At 39.0% G+C, this 18,208-nt stretch overlaps 1 protein-coding gene across 2 annotated transcripts in view; it reads left to right on the top strand.

The window, feature by feature from the left end:
* Window positions 1–18,208, top strand: part of LOC133574201 (transmembrane protease serine 3-like) — a 49,420-nt gene that overhangs the window by 26,008 nt on the left and 5,204 nt on the right. Inside the window, exons 6-11 of one of the 2 annotated variants that reach the window (XM_061926297.2) lie at window positions 1,348–1,467; window positions 3,981–4,027; window positions 9,121–9,304; window positions 15,540–15,709; window positions 16,338–16,433; window positions 16,523–16,665. In XM_061926297.2, the coding sequence (XP_061782281.1) occupies window positions 1,348–1,467; window positions 3,981–4,027; window positions 9,121–9,304; window positions 15,540–15,709; window positions 16,338–16,433; window positions 16,523–16,665 (760 nt within the window). Of the gene's footprint in view, window positions 1–1,347; window positions 1,468–3,980; window positions 4,028–9,120; window positions 9,305–15,539; window positions 15,710–16,337; window positions 16,434–16,506; window positions 16,666–18,208 lie in introns of both variants that reach the window. The other variant, XM_061926298.2, reaches the window with a different exon arrangement.

Raw genomic sequence — 18,208 nt, 5'->3', positions numbered from 1 at the left:
CTTCTCATCTCCCAGTCTGCTGTGATGAAGTGAGCGCTTATAGTTCCGCTGGACGTCCACCCGTCTGTCATGAGCGCAACAGATGATGCTCGGGATAGTTCATCCACAACTTTTTTCTTCTCCTGCTCATAAAGATCTGGCACAATCTTATCGCTGAAGTGGGTGCGCGACGGGATGTCGTAACGTGGTTCAAGCACGTTCAGCATGTGTTTAAAACCCTCGTTTTGCACAACCGAGTCTGCACTTATAAACACACCGATTCAATGGCGCTGGGCGTTCAAGCTCCTCCGTTACTCCGCTCGCCATGACCACGCTGTGTGTGGACTGAATGTGCCAACAACTTTTTTTCCCCACACCCACACCCACACACACATAGACCGCGCCTCTTTTCTTCTCTCCGGCTTGTGACAGAGGAAGATTCAGAAGAACGACACCGCAGCGCTTCTGTTTCTAGCCGATACTACATCAAAAGTAACGTAAAATAACGCAGTAACGCATCATGTAGTAACGGTAACTAAATTACTGAATAAAAAAAATAACGCGTTAGATTACTAGTTACCGCCGAAACTAACGGCGTTACAGTAACGCATTACTTTGTAACACGTTAGTCCCAACACTGTCTGTGACTGTAACACAGCAACCTCAATTCCTCTGAATACATGTGCACAAGTGCAACCTAACGACATACAAAGCATCCGGAAAATTGTACACACAATACCCCATAATAACAATGTGAAAATATATATATATTTTTTTTTTGCAAATTTATTAGAAATTAAAAACCAAAAAATCACATAAGTATTCATAGACTTTGCCCAATACATTGTTGATGCACCTTTGGCAGCAATTACATCCTAAAGCCTTTTGGAAAACGATGCCACAAGCTTGGCACACTTTTCTTTGGGCAGTTTTGCCCATTCCTCTTTGCGGCACCTTCCAAGCTCCATCAGGTTGGATAGGAAACGTTGGTTCTCACTCAGGATGTCTCTGTACATGGCTGCATTCATCTTTTCTCTATCCTGACTAGTACCCCAGTTCCTGTCGTTCCATTCCTAAATCAAAAAATGTTTCACATTGTCATTCATTATGCGGTATTGTGTGCAGAATTTTGAGGACACAAATCAATTTCTTGATTTTTTTTGGAATAAGGCTATAGCATAAAAAGTGGAAAAAGTTCAGCTCTGTGAATACTTACCTGGCTGTGTTTTGCAAGTTTACGGAGTTAACTGCACTTTTTCCGGTGTGATCAATGTCCCAGTAAAACGCACATATTTCAAAATAAACTCAACATTACTCCTGCAGTAAAGGATTCTGACTGGAATGATTATGTTTATGTGTCTTTGGCAGTTATGTCGAGTCGTTGTTCATCCCGCTGACCTCCATCGAGCAGAATCTTCAGTACGATCTGGTGTCCATCAGCCTCAGCAGTAACCTGACCATAAAGCTCCAAAACACTGCAACTTTCAGGTACAAGTCAAACAGTAATTTAAGTATGGTATGGTAACAGTAGAAAAGAGCATCATACACGAATACAAATAGACGGAGTAGACATCGAAAGGGTAAAAGAAAACAGATTTTTGGGAGTATTAATAGATGATCAAATGAACTGGAAATCTCATATACAAAAAATACAACATAAGGTGGCAAAAAACTTTTCAATAATGAATAAAGCAAAATACGTCCTGGGCCAAAAATGACTTCATATTCTCTACTGCTCGCTAGTGTTACCATATCTGAGTTATTGTGCAGAAATATGGGGAAATAACTACAAATGTGCGCTACATTCGCTAACCGTGGTACAAAAAAGATCAGTTAGAATAATACTAATGTTGGATATAGAGAACATACAAACCCTTTATTTATTGAGTCAAAATTATTAAAGTTAGGTGATTTGGTAAAATTGCAAACAGCTAAAATGATGTACAAAGCAAACTATAACCTGCTACCACAGAATGTACAACAATTCTTCTCATTTAAAACATTTATATGCACATACAACACTTAGAACTTTTAGCATATCAGTATGTGGAATTAAATTATGGAATGGATTAAGTAAATAAATTAAAAATTGTACTCATGATCCAGTTTAAGAGGTTGTTCAAAATAATAGTGCTTACAAAGCACAAAGAAGAATAATTATGAGAAATACTTCCAACCTTATTGAAAATAAGATATTCTTCATCTCAGTATGTTAATAATGACTGAATTAATTAATTAAATATTACAAAACTGTTGTGTATACTAATTCATAGATGTTATTTTATTATATAAAAAGGTCAGTAAATTATTCTATATATTTGTAAATGCTCTGAAGTGGGAAAGGGGTAGGATTAAATAAGCTTTGCTTCTTCCTACTCCTTTTCGGGCATGATGTAAAATGAAATGATACGAAATTGTGTGATGTATTATGCTGTAAGTGTGTTCATGTTCGAAATAAACTAAAGAAAGAAAGAAAGAAAGAAAAAGAAGTATGCTTTATGTAAAAGTATAAAAGAGTGACAATGCATCATATAACGAATCTCTAATGTCGGTTTTTGTTTTGAGAAGAGTTGAATTCTTAACAAATACAGTGGTACATCAAACTAGCACATTGCGACCCACGACCACGCTCGTAACTCAGAATACTCACATCCTAAAGTGCCCCGCTCATTTAAACTAATTCAACTCAATGTAATCTGTTTTGCTCTCCCAATACAGCACCGTTTGTACAAGTAACATGCCTTTTAAAAAGGAAAAACTTTTAGATAAGAAATATTGTTTGAAAAACAATACAATAGTAATGCAAACAACTACACTATGAAATACAATTCCAACCCTTGATGCTGAGTGCCAAGCAGGGAGGTAAAGGGTCCCATTTTTATAGTCTTTGGTACGACTCGGCCGGGGTTTGAACTCACGACCTACCGATCTCAGGGCGGACACTCTAACCACAAGGCCACTGAGCAGGTTAATTGATAAATTATTAATTAATAAATAATGTCCAATCATCAATTTTCTATACCGCTTATCCTCATTAGGGTCACGGGTAAGCTGGAGCCTTTCCCAGCTGACTTTGGGCGAAAGTGCATTGCAGGCTACATATGGACAAACAACAATCCACACTCACAACCTCTATGAACAATTTAGAGTCTCCAAGTAACCTAACATGCATATTTTTGAAATGTTAGACATAACTAGAGAAAACCCGGAGACCATGCAAACTCCACTCAGAAATGCCCAAACAAAGATTCATACTGAGACCTCCCAAATCGATACACTACCGGTATCAATCCAATACGATATTAGCAAAAAGTACATACTTTCATTATTTTGTAGTGCTGAATGTTAGAAAAGGCTTGATCAAGTAAAATTACTCAGAAAAATGATAGGTATGAAAAACACTAACTTTATGACAGATTTATCTTCTTAAAGTAGTAATTATTATTTTGGCAACGCCTTGTGGTTCCGCCTCCTTACCAGGAACTATGTAATTTTGATTCCTTGTAAGTCTTGTACATGTGAAGAATTGACAATGAAGTTGACAGTTAAAAGTAGTTCTGATAGAACTAAATTTAACCGGGTAGTTTTTGGTAGAAACACAATTTATTGACCCGGGTAAATGGAAACGTTTCTGTAAAGGTTCCCACAGTGGAAATAAGCCTATTTCATTGTATGGATTCTGTTTTGTTTAAACAATTGTATGAAATAAAAGAGAATCATGGAATAGAAATACTATTTTATTGATATTGTTACACTGCCTTTCTGTGTTTTTTTTTTACTGATACTGCCCCTGAAACTACGTACTATTTGACCCAAATATGTAATATGATCTACTACTAGTTCACTTCCCAAAAAGTAAGGTGATTTTATGGGCCCTTTTTCAGATCATATAGTCAATAGCACTCACCACAAATACATTTAAAAAATTACAGTAAAACTAGTCATGTCCTGCTGTTTCATAATCCATCACTAAACTCCACTTTTGTCTTGTTTCTTCACAGTAAACCCCAATGCACCTCGAACAAAGTGACATCGCTGAAATGTCTGAGTGAGTACAATGCTGTTCTAATTTTTTAATTTTTTCATGAGAATTTTTGACGGAAAAAAAGCGTGTTTTTTTTCCAAATATATTTTTTATCCATTTTAAAATGTTTACAGAAAGTTTTAAAACAAAATAACAGCTTATACAAAGTTGAATACTTGTGCTAAACAATGCCAAAACATCAAATTATATATATATATATATATATATATATATATATATATATATCCATATATATATATATATATATATATATATGTATATATATATGTATATATATATGTATATATATATATATATATATATATATACTGTCTAAAACAAAAGTTGAACGCATTCTAGCACATAATTAATAAGTATGTTAAAAAACAAAAACATCGCTTTTAGAATGAATTGTGATTCTTATTAGGAACATTTCTTAATCGTTTAAACAAAAATATCAAAAACATAATTTTGTCAGGTTTGTCACTGACAGTTTAGTTATGTTTTGGTTTTCCTCTGTTTGTCTTCACTTCCTGTCAGCACTCTTATTTTGGTTGTTTCCTGCTTTTCTCCCTGAGCGCTGTATCCCCTCAGCTGTGGCTGATTGGCACCTGGCCACACCTAGTGTCAATCAGCCGGGTGCTATTTAAAGGGGAACATTATCACAATTTCAGAAGGGTTAAAACCATTAAAAATCAGTTCCCAGTGGCTTATTTTATTTTTCGAAGTTTTTTTCAAAATTTTACCCATCACGCAATATCCCTAAAAAAAGCTTCAAAGTGCCTGATTTTAACCATCGTTATATACACCCGTCCATTTTCCTGTGACGTCACATAGTGATGCCGATACAAACAAACATGGCGGATAGAACAGCAAGATATAGCGACATTAGCTCAGATTCAGACTTGGATTTCAGCGGCTTAAGCGATTCAACAGATTACGCATGTATTGAAACGGATGGTTGTAGTGTGGAGGCAGGTAGCGAAAACTAAATTGAAGAAGAAACTGAAGCTATTGAGCCATATCGGTTTGAACCGTATGCAAGCGAAACCGACGCAAAACGACACGACAGCCAGCGACACGTGAGAAAGCGAGGACGAATTCGGCGATCGCCTTCTAACCAACGATTGGTATGTGTTTGTTTGGCATTAAAGGAAACTAACAACTATGAACTAGGTTTACAGCATATGAAATACATTTGGCAACAACATGCACTTTGAGAGTGCAGACAGCCCAGTTTTCATCAATTAATATATTCTGTAGACATACCCTCATCCGCTCTCTTTTCCTGGGGGTCTGGCGGAAGATTTCTTTGACTTTATCGTTGGAAATGCATCTGCTTTGAGTGTCGCAGGATATCCACACATTCTTGCCATCTCTGTCGTAGCATAGCTTTCGTCGGTAAAGTGTGCGGAACAAACGTCCAATTTCTTGCCACTTTTGCATCTTTGGGCCACTGGTGCAACTTGAATCCGTCCCTGTTGGTGTTGTTACACCCTCCGACAACACACCGACGAGGCATGATGTCTCCAAGGTACGGAAAACAGTCGAAAAAACGGAAAATAACAGAGCTGATTTGACTCAGTGTTTGTAATGTGTTTGAGAAAATGCCAGATTGCTTCCCGATGTGACGTCACATTGTGACGTCATCGCTCCGAGAGCGAATAATAGAAAGGCGTTTAATTCGCCAAAATTCACCCATTTAGAGTTCGGAAATCGGTTAAAAAAATATATGGTCTTTTTTCTGCAACATCAAGGTATATATTGACGCTTACATAGGTCTGGTGATAATGTTCCCCTTTAAACCTGCTCTGACCTCCAGTCAGTGCTGGAGTATTGTCTTTGTCACTGTCGCTGTTTGCGGTAAGCTGTTCCTTTTTGCTGGTTCCTGATAGCTATTTTCAGTTTGCTGTCTTCTAGCTCCTTGTTTCTTGTTTTCCTGTTAGCTATATCCTGTTAGCTTTTAGCTGTTTCCAGTTTGCCTGTTCCTGGTTCCTAGTTTGTGTTTTGCTTTTATTTTGAACAACAAACCATGTTTTCCTGTATCAAGCCTGCCATCTCTGAATCTTGGGCTTCTTCACCACCTTTACTCATACTTGCCAACCTTGAGACCTCCGATTTCAGGAGGTGGGGGGTGGGTCGGGGGGGGGCCGCGGTTGGGGGCGGGGCGTGGTTGGGGGCGTGGTTAAGAGGGGAGGAGTATATTTACAGCTAGAATTCACCAAGTCAAGTATTTCATATATATATATATATATATATATATATATATATATATATATATATATATATATATATATATATATATATGTATATATGTACATACATACATATATATATATATATATATATATATATATATATATATATATATATATATATATATATATATATATATATATAATAAAAAATACTTGAATTTCAGTGTTCATTTATTTACACATATACACACACATAACACTCATCTAATCATTGTTGAGTTAAATCATTGTTCTATTCTCTGTCACTATTTTTCTAACCATGCTGAACACCCTCTGTGATGATGCATTGCTGTGTGGCACGCACAAAAGTGCTTTCATCAAATGCACTAGAGTCTGGAATCTTCCATCTCTCCCTAGCATGGCCCAAAACCGGTCAATCTTTGCTTCCTGAGGAAGATCTTCACTGCCAAGCACTTGGTAGTCCACTACTTCTTCCCGGAGGCTATCAAGGTCTAATCGCAGCTGCGGCATGGAACTTACAAGCGTATTTGTTCATCTTACTCGTCATCGGCGTCGCCACGGCTGTATCTTCCTCGTTCTTCTGCTTCGTCTCCTTGTTGTGTGCGCAGTTGTGCACTGCACTCTCTAAAAGCCGTTGATGTTATTGTCACATATGCATGTACAGTAGATGGCAGTATTGTCCTGTTTAAGAGTGTCACAACATTGCTGTTTACGGCAGACGGACTGCTTTACGGTAGACGAAAACGTGACTGCTGTTGTTGTGTGTTGTTACCGCGCTGGGAGGACGTTAATGAAACTGCCTAACAATAAACCCACATAGGAAACCAAGAACTCGCCCTCTATCATTCTACAGTTATAACGTGATTGGGCAGCCACGCTGTTTATATTGTGGGAAAGCGGACGTGAAAACAGGCTGTCCTCACTCAGTCCGCATAGAGCTGGAGGGGGCGTGGCCCTCCAGCTCCGCCTGAATTTCGGGAGTTTTTCGGGAGAAAATTTGTCCCGGGAGGTTTTCGGGAGAGGCGCTGAATTTCGAGAGTCTCCCGGAAAATCCGGGGGGGTTGGCAAGTATGCCTTTACTTGACAAATTTTATTTTATTTTATTTTTTCTCTCTTTTTTTTAAATCTGTCCTGTCCAGCCACCCAGACAAATCATAATGTTGATGTAAATACCCATATCTGCTGTACAGATATACTTTAGAAAAGAAAAGTGGTGGATACTGCTCTCGTTGCCTTATTTGTATTATACTTTATTAAATGTTTGGGTATAATTTTATGAAACAACTAGTTTTCTTTTAAGTAATGTATAAATGTATCACAGCTGTTTATCTATTTTATGGAGGAATTTAGTTCATCACAGAACTGACACCCAATGTCATTAAAAAGTATTGATTTTGAATCGAAAATCATTTAGAATTGAGAATTGATTCTGAATCGAATCGTTCCCCCCTAAGAATCGAATTGAATCATTATCCGCAAGAATCAAATCAAATCGTGTAGTGCCAAAATATTCACACCCCGAATAATTAGTCAATGAATTGTAAACACAAAAGTATATACTTATAAATATTATATATTTGACCACATTTTTGATATTCTTAGGGGGAGAAGAGCTTCCCTTGCCGTCTTAGAGCAATCACCACTGGTCTACATTGTCCTGAGAGACCCATATACGTTTGTTAACCGTGCCACTTTGAGTCTGTGTGAGTATCATATAACCAGCATTGTAGCAAAAACCTAAATCTGCAAAAGTTGTGAAGAAACCTTTTAGTAAGTGGACCAATTAAACCAACTTGGACTTTCACCATGAATTTGAACAGCACAGAGTGAGGTGTCAACTGGTTGAACGACTATACAGAATAGGGGTGTCCCGATCTGATATTGATATCAGATACAGGTCCGATATCAGAAAAAACCCCAACAACCTATTATTGGATTATATCGGTTTCCATCTAAAATATCTGATCCAAACTGTATTGCCCTTTGTTTATTTGTGCAAAGCTTAACAGCCAGTTAACATTTAAATGTCCTCTAATAAGCACACATGGTTGGCCTTTTCTTATATTTTAACAAGTCATTTACAAAAAGCTAAAGATGGTAGGCCATAGGCGACTACAAGCTAGCAGTTACACAGCAGCTAAGCACACAATAGCACACAAGCTAGACACTGAATAAGTGTTCTTAATTGAACAATATTGCAGTTTAAAACAGCCTACTTGTCAATATAAACAAGTATCAAATCATTCTAGTTGCATATTACTTACACATACTAAGTCTGCAAGGCAGAAGAGTATAAGAAAGTATGCCGTAACAAAACGTGTCTGCATTTCAACTTATGAGCTTGACCTAATGAATTATTGTGGCCACTAGGTGTTGCAAAAACAATTATGAAGACACTTCAACTTTGTATTTAAGTCCATTCCAGACAGTTAATATTAAATTGATTGGTTAGTGTTTTTCATGCCTACCATTGTTCTCTTTGATTCCTTTGACTTGATCAAGCCTTTTCTATCATTCCACGCTACAAAAGTATGTATAATTCTTGCTAATTTTGTATTGTAGGCCAATACTCAGGGCTCGAATAAAGGCATGGTATCAGGAGCGAAAAGTTGTATCGGGACACCCCTATTATGCTGTGGTTATCAAATTTTATGAAGTAGTGTGTGTTTTAAGTAAGATCGTTAGCACATTCAACAAAACAAGGCCGAGTCTACCGCTCCTGAACTCAGTGAGCACAGGAGTCCTGTCCAAGCAGGCCAGAAAACCAAGGGACAGAGCGATTTCTACTCAAATTGTGTACAGTCATCAGGGTTTGACTTTAACAACTTTATTTTCACATGAAGCAATAATTGTATCTAATCTATTCCAACATGTCTCCCTCTACGATTCTGTCCTCAGAGTGTGGCGTCAGACCGAAATACGCGCCTCGTGTTAAGCACTCGGTTCAAATTGTTGGAGGAAACCTCTCCAGGCCTGGTCAGTTCCCCTGGCAGGTTAGCCTCCATTTCAACAAAGTGCACCGCTGTGGCGGCTCCATCGTATCTGCATTCTGGATTGTCACAGCAGCACACTGTTTATTTGGGTGAGTGCGGTATTCATCATTTCCCACATACCGACAATCAAAACAAGATTTCATGTCAGAGTGTCCAAAAGTGTTTCCCCACACAAAGTCGCTAGAGTTGTCAGTGCCAGTGTTGGGACTAACGCGTTACAAAGTAACGCGTTACTGTAACGCCGTTAGTTTCGGCGGTAACTAGTAATCTAACGCGTTATTTTTTTTTTATTCAGTAATTTAGTTACCGTTACTACAGGATGCGTTACTGCGTTATTTTACGTTACTTTTGATGTAGTATCGGCTAGAAACAGAAGCGCTGCGGTGTCGTTCTTCTGAATCTTCCTCTGTCACAAGCCGGAGAGAAGAAAAGAGGCGCGGTCTATGTGTGTGTGGGGGGCGTGGGGGGCGTGGGGGGGGGCGGGGAGGGGAGGTTTGATGAAAAGTTGTTGGCACGTTCAGTCCACACACAGCGTGGTCATGGCGAGCGGAGTAACGGAGGAGCTTGAACGCCCCCGCCATTGAATCGGTGTGTTTATAAGTGCAGACTCGGTTGTGCAAAACGAGGGTTTTAAACACATGCTGAACGTGCTTGAACCACGTTACGACATCCCGTCGCGCACCCACTTCAGCAATAAGATTGTGCCAGATCTTTATGAGCAGGAGAAGAAAAAAGTTGTGGATGAACTATCCCGAGCATCATCTGTTGCGCTCATGACAGACGGGTGGACGTCCAGCGGAACTATAAGCGCTCACTTCATCACAGCAGACTGGGAGATGAGAAGACACGCCCCCTCTACGATAGTCACCTTGCGCAGGTACTGACACAAGCAGTGGAGGACTGGAAGATAAAGATATCCCAGTCACACGTGATAATGCCAAAAATCAAATAATGACAGAGAATGAGGCAGGACTGGGACCACAGATAGGTGCTTTGCACATGTAGTGAATTTGGCATCACAGAAGGGAATCTCAGTCAATAGGATGGAGCGCCTCTTTGGGAGGATCAGGAAGGTTTCTTACTTCCACCCAAGCACAACAGCTGCTCATGTGCTTAAGACAAAGCAAGAAATGCTAAAGCTGCCTGCTCATACATGATGTCCCAACGAGGTGGAACTCCACTTATGATATGTTGGAGCAGCAGGCAGCTATATACTCTGCATTGACCCACAACACCCTGAAGACAAATGTCACCCTGTCTGATGATGATGTGAGAGTGGCAGGTGAGGTCCTCCAGGTGCTTAAACCCCTCAAAAGTGTTCCATCTCTACTGAGCACTGAAACTTCACCATCTGTGTCAATGATCCTGCCACTGAAAACAAGTATTCTACAATCCATGGCTCCAAGTGTGGAAGACAGCAGCATCACTCCAGATGTCAGGCTTTATGTGATGTGCCTTCTTATGTTGCACTTTAACTTGTTTTTTATTCATGGTCATTGGTCCAAGTTTAAAGAAAGGAGGAATGCCTTTTTATGTTGCACTGTTTTTCATTCATTATGTTAAAAGGAAAATAAAAATGTATGTCAAGTTGATCAACAGATTGTATTATTCTCCAGTGCAATAACAGTACTGAAATGAAGGCAAAAAGGGCATTAATGGGAGCTTTAAAAAAAAAAGAAGAAAAAAATAAGTAACTAAATAGTTACTTTTCACAGTAACGCATTACTTTTTGGTGTAAGTAACTGAGTTAGTAACTGAGTTACTTTTGAAATAAAGTAACTAGTAACTGTAACTAGTTACTGGTTTTCAGTAACTAACCCAACACTGGTTGTCACTAGTCGCATTTTTTAAAAGGACAGTCTGGGATAGGCTCCAGCACCCCCGCAAACCCAGTAGGGACAAGCGGTGGAACATGGATGGATGGACAATCTGGATCGGTCTAAATATTTGCTAAGTTGTCAACACTTATCCTTCCCGCTCAGTCTCTTTATTCTCTGGCAGACCAAGTTTCTCATATCTAAAACCGTGAGTAGGATTCTGACTAAAAGTCTGTGTATGCCAGGAACCCCAAATGTATGTAAGTACAAACTGTACAAAGATGTTCAAACTTATAAAACCTGGGGCACACACCCCTTTGTGCAATTTGTAGTAGAAGTCTCATGTTATGCCCTCTCCATATCCATCAGTGTAATGGAGGGCTATTCAACTACATAATGAAGAGGGCCGCAGTTTCAAGAGCCCAAGGGCTCAGGAGCCGGCCATCAACATTTTAATGTTTCTTCAAAAAGTGGACACGACGTCCACAGTTTCCAAAAACAATTTGAAATGTGGACTCGTCGGACCACAGAACACTTTTCCACTTTGCATCAGTCAATCTTAGATTAGCTCGGGCCCAGGGAAGCCGGCGGCGTTTCTGGGTGTTGTTGACAAATGGTTTTCACTTTCCATAGTAGAGTTTTAACTTGCACTTATTACTGACAGTGGTTTTCTGAAGTGTTCCTGAGTCTATGTGATGATGTCCTTTACACACTGGTGTCGTTTTTTTGATGCAGTACCGCATGAGGGATCCATGGTCACGGGAATTCAATGTTACGTGCAGTGATTTCTCCAGATTCTCTGAACCTTTCAATGATATTACAGACCTTAGATGGTGAAATCCCTAAATTCTTTGCAAGAGCTCGTTGAGAAATGTTCCTAAACTGTTCGACAATTTGGTCACGCATTTGTTCACAAAGTGGTGACCCTTGCCCCGTCCTTGTTTGTGAATGACTGAGCATTTCATGGAAGCTGCTTTTATACCCAATCATGGCATCCACCTGATTCCAATTAGCCTGTTCACCTGTGGTACGTTCCAAGTAAGTGTTTGATGAGCATTCCTCAACTTACTCAGTCCTTTTTGCCACTTGTGGCAGCTTTTTCTAAACATGTTGCAGGCATCAAATTTCAAATGAGCTAATATTTGCCAAAAATAACAGAAGTTTTCCAGTTCGAACGTTAAGTATCTTGTCTTTGCAGTCTATTCAATTGAATATAGGTTGAAAAGGATTTGCAAATCATTGTATTCTGTTTTTATTTACCATTTACACTACGTGCCAACTTCACTGGTTTTGGGTTTTGTGGATTTGTTATTGACAAAACGCTTGTCTATTCAGCTATTGAATAGCCCCTCAACCTCTACTAAGAGGCGGTGGAAGTTTGAAGTTTCTTGCCCTGTCGATCAAGCTGGATTCGGCTGCGTATCCGGCAACCTCAGTCAGGGATGAGAGGGGGTACTACAGAATCTTGACTGTGATTGCAGTACCTATTCTAGCCACATTTTTACATGTGGCTTCTTTAAACAACCAAAAATAACACGACCACGATTTATTTCGATTTTTTTCAGGGTCGATAGTAGGGCTGCGAATCTTTGGGTGTCCCACGATTCGATTCAATATCGATTCTTGGGGTCACGATTCGATTCAATATCGATTCTTGGGGTCACGATTCGATTATAAATCGATTATTTTTTTCCGATTCAACGCGATTCTCGATTCAAAAACGATATTTTTCCGATTCAAAAAACAATTTTCTATTCATTCAATACATAGGATTTCAGCAGGATCTACCCCAGTCTGCTGACATGCAAGCAGAGTAGTAGATTTTTGTAAAAAGCTTTTATAATTGTAAAGGACAATGTTTTATCAACTGATTGCAATAATGTACATTTGTTTGAACTATTAAATGAACCAAAAATATGACTTATTTTATCTGTGTGAAAATATTGGACACAGTGTGTTGTCAAGCTTATGAGATGCGATGCAAGTGTAAGCCACTGTGACACTATTGTTATTTTTTATTTTATTTTTTTATAAATGTCTGAAGATTATGTCAATGAGGAATTTTTAATCACTGCTATGTTGAAATTGTTACTAATATTGATACTGTTGTTGATAATATTCATTTTTGTTTCACTACTTTTGGATTGTTCTGTGTCATGTTTGTGTCTCCTCTCAATTGCTCTGTTTATTGCTGTTCTGAGTGTTGCTGGGTCGGGTTTGGTTTTGGAACTGGATTGCATTGTTATGGTATTGCTGTGTATTGTTTTGTTGGATTGATTAATTAAAAAAATAAAAATAAAAAATAAAAATCGATTTTTGAAAAATGAGAATCGATACTTAATTGTACAACGTGAGAATGGCGAATTGAATTCGAATCGATTTTTTTCCCACACCCCTAGTCGATAGTGCCGGTGCCGGTTTTCACAAATGTTTTTTTAAGGTAATAAAAGCGCAACGGTTAAAGAAATTATCGATTAAACATGTTTTTAATTCAAAACAAAGATTAAGTAAATTTATATAAGTAGGGATGGAACGTTTCAGTTCCACCGAAACGGGTCCAAGTATATGTGTCAGAAAATTTTTATGTAAATTATCAAAACACTTTTCATTCTCTGGGTTCCCAGTGAACAGACGAAAGCTGTCTTTGTTTCACCAAGCCAAAGGCTTGGAAAATTCCGCTGTGTACGATGGGAGGAGACGGGAGGGGTTATATATTGTCATCCAAGACCTGCCCAAGCTCAATCCAGGACCAGTCCAAGCCCGAGGCATCTTTTTCTTTTGTGTTAATGTGACCAAAAACAAGAGCTGTTTACATACCCCCCATTCCTTTAGAAACAGCTGTTGTTATGTAAACAGGGAATATCCAAATAAAAGAGGAGACGTAAACCTTTTTCCGTTAGAGCGTGGGTGACACTGTAAGAGGTTAAAGGTCGACACGTTTCTCCTCAAATTGAGCAAAATTGAATGATGTCTCTTATTATGTCTATTATGTCCTTGCTTCTTGTCTTGTTTAATATATGTCATCGATGTTTGAACCTGACAATATGTGACACCTTTCTTTGCGGCGGCCTTTGGGGCGGCTTCTTTAGCAGCAGGCGTCTTTGTAAGCTTTCAAAACACTGTTGTTGCGATGCTGCCATTTCAGGTGGTTGATAAAGTTTAATGCATTGGAGTTTGATGTTTTTTGTCCCTCCTCGTGGAATGTTTGAAGAACGTACAATGCAAGTAGCATGCAAAATGTCTGTCTGTAAAGTAATGAATCCGTCCCAAATGTATGTTTACACTGAGCTAAGCTGAAGTTTGAAAAGGAGCACTTGATTTGCTCACCCTAAACAGTACAGTTAATCTCACCTAATTGACATTTTTTATTTCTTTTTTTTATCGGAGCTATTTTTTAACCTAATTCCTCATATAGACTCGATAATTATCTACGCGATATTGATTGTGGACCCTAAATCAATAAATAAAAAACTACATAAGCCAACTGTAAACTCTTTCGGGTGTTTTAGTGCTCTTGCGCGGCTTACTGTTTCATGAACAGGGCCATGTACTTTAGGAGCTTTGACGAGAACTTCCTGTACCCAACACGAGGACTACTGTGTTTTCCGGGCTATAGAGCGCATCAGTATTTAAGTCGCATCCATCGAATTTTTGAAGAAATGTATATTTTGACATATATTTTGTACATGTTTATTTACATACCTTAATTGTTTTCAAATGTTTCCTGTCACACGCCAGTAAAACTGAAGTCATCGTCATGGACCCACCAATCAACTAAACAGACTCAGTAACTCCACAGTGACATTTTGGTGAATTTATGAAACTGATACAATACAAATGCCTTTGTTAGTTAATAATACTAACACAGACACTCGTAAACGTGTTAGCATTTTAACTAATGCTAACGACACTAGTTTGATTACAATACATTAAGATAGCCTGTACAAATATGCATAAACACACTCCTATATACATCTAACATGGGAAGGTTTAGTAAGTATGAATTTTTTAGTTAAATTGTAAAACGTACAAACGTTGCTTGGAGTGATAAATGAAAAAATTATTTCGAGCAATTTTACTTCCGGTTCAAGGCACCAAATGGGAAGTACATTTTCGACCTGCTGCACCTGCAGTGAGCAAACTTGTCCAAAAGATGGCACTATAGCACAAACAACAACACACCTTTTCAGAGTCTCTGTAATATGAAAAGTATGTTGTATACAAAACATTATGGCTGTTAGCTAAGAAAATCCCTAAATGAGCCACACCGTTTTATAAGCCGTGGAGTTCAAGGAGTTGGACAAATCTAGCAGCTTTCAGTCTGGAAAATAGGGTAAATAAATTGTGGTTGAGTCTTCCAGAAAGACAAAAGACACAAAACATGGCAATGAAAGAGCAGCTAAACAAACTGTGGCATATTTGGTGAAGCGTGCCATTCAAAAAAAAAATAAAGAAATTTTATTTGAATGAAACGTTTTTTTTTTAAATGTCCTTTCTGTTGTTATAGGTTTATCAACCACTCCATGTGGACGGTCCACGTGGGAAAAACAATGCAGCAAGCCGATGGTCCCCAGTCTCTTGCAGTGGAGAAGACGATCTTCCACATTCTTTATGACCCCAATGGCATGGATTACGATGTTGCACTCATGAAACTAAGCAAGCCTCTTGTTTTTAATGGTAAGGTGTTTTTAATGGTGGCTCTTTTAATGTTAATTGGAGACTATCAATTGCCAGTAAGACTGAATGTGAGTGAATGGTTGTTTGTCTGAACTTGTTCTATAGGGTATCATACTAAAAAAGTTTGAAGTGTGTTTGAATATGTAATTACGTGATTATTTGGCATAGCACGATGGAGCCCGTGTACCAACAGGGGTACCACAGTCGGAGAATCACTGATGCAGGGGTGCCAATTAGAAATGACGAGCTCATTATGAAGAAAAAAAACATGTTATATTTATTTTATGGATACAAAGTTATCAAATACTTAAAGTGCACCTGCATTGTTTTGTGACCCAGCTAAAAAAAAAAAAAAAATATCTCAATGTTAAAATCTAATTTCGCTTCGTTCTTGTGAACCCAATATTGTGAATCATCTCGTCTCCGGAGATGAGTATATCGTCCCACCACTACCGGGTATGGTTGGTTTCATTGATAATTACAAATGTCTTCATGACATTGGAGAGTGACAAGACTGTTTATAAATAGTATTAAATCATCTAAGGGAATCAAACAATGACTGAACACCAGTGGTCCAAGCATGTACCTTTTGCGGGACACCATAACTAAAGAATTCTGTAAACTTTAGGATTTGTGGAGCCCATCTGCCTGCCTAACTATGGGGAGAAGTTTGAGCAGGGTACTGAGTGCTGGATCTCTGGTTGGGGGGCAAGTCAGAGCAAAGGTGAGCGTTACAAGATCCGATTCACCTCAGAAAAACATATTCTTTACAATAGCTATGTGCTTCTCTTGAAAAGTGCCTGGGCTTTTCAGGTGGGAGCGAAATGTTTCTACACTCGGCCATGGTGCCCATCCTCTCCATAAAGACCTGCAATCAGCCAGAGATTCACCAGGGCCTCATCTCACCATGGATGGTCTGTGCAGGATACCTGAAGGGAGGAATTGACGCCTGTCAGGTGATATTGAATGACTATAAAAGAGAATGATATACTGTAAGGTTGCATGATATACAGGTAGAGCAGTGTTTTTCAACCTTTTTTGTGCCAAGGCACATTATTTTCATTAAAAAAATACGGAGGCACACCACCAGCAGAAAAGGTGAAAAAATTAAACTCCACCAGGTTTCCCTGCCTTATTTTGAGTTTGTTGTTGTTTTCCTGTGTGTAGTGCTTTAGTTCCTGTCTTGCACTGTTATTTTGGTGGCCCTTCATGTTTTGTTGTTTTTTTCCTGTAGCAGCTTCACGCCTTCCTTTGAGCGCTATTGCCTGACCTGCTTTGTATTGGCAAACAAGACTATTTAAGTTGTGCGGACGCTATCCTTCTTTGTGGGGACATTGTTGATTGTCATGTCACGTACGGATGTACTTTGTGGACGCCGTCTCAGCTCCACACGCTGTAAGTCTTTGCTGTCGTCCAGCATTCTGTTTTTGTTTACTTTGTAGCCAGTTCAGTTTTACTTTCGTTTTGCACAGCCCTATGCTTCAGTGCCTTTTCGTAGCGGGACTTGCATTTTGTTCATTTTTGGTTTCAGCATTACATACCTTTCTACCTGCACGCAGTCTCCCGCTGTGCTCTGCATATTGGGATCTTGACAAACTGTCCTCGTCTCACCCGACGCGTTCCGACTTCTACAAAGTTGCCACCTACTGATATGGAGTTTTACATGGTTACCCTGCCGAGCTCTACACAGCACAGACACTCGACAACGGCACATTATTTGCAGATTATAATGATTGATAATTGATTTGCAAAAAATATTTTTGGACCAATTAGGTGAAGTTGCATAATTTCCCACGGCATACCAGACAATATCTCACGGCACACACAGAGGTTGGAAACACCTGAAATAGACAATATAAATGATAAAAAAATTGGCCGACAATAGAGATTTTATTACTATCGTCATATCGCAATAATTCATGATAATGACACGTTCTAGCTGTTTCCTGCAAATTTGACGGCGACAAGCGAACAATCGAGTCCTTCCTCGCTAGCGGATAACGTCCTTCCGCAATGTGAAGCCTTTTCAAAGTCGCTAATCCTTGCCTCCATGGTGGCTAATAAACTGTTTCTTATAAGTACCATTATCACTGGGGGACGAGGACTAGCTAAACAAAAAAATAATACAACTGGAAATAATGCAATATGTTACCGCATACATCAGCAGCCAATTGCATGAAAAGAGCCACATGCGGCCCTGCATACAGCCATATACTTCTCACATATCCAGGCGTGTAAGAAGTATTCAAGAATATCTCCTGAATATGGCTTTTCTACATTTGTACTAATGCACTAATGTGACTAGTAAACACAAAATAAACATGTTTGTGGTGATAGTGGGTCTTTAGTAGGTTGATATGTGAATAAATGACTAGTACAATAAACCATACACAACATACATTAACATCCATCCATCCATCCATCCATCTTCTTCCGCTTATCCGAGGTCGGGTCGCGGGGGCAGCAGCCTAAGCAGGGAAGCCCAGACTTCCCTCTCCC

This window comes from Nerophis lumbriciformis, linkage group LG31 (assembly GCF_033978685.3).
Source record: "Nerophis lumbriciformis linkage group LG31, RoL_Nlum_v2.1, whole genome shotgun sequence".
NCBI lineage: Eukaryota > Metazoa > Chordata > Actinopteri > Syngnathiformes > Syngnathidae > Nerophis > Nerophis lumbriciformis.
The sequence above is the reverse complement of the archived record's forward strand: the minus strand, read 5'-3'. Positions and strand labels throughout refer to the sequence as shown.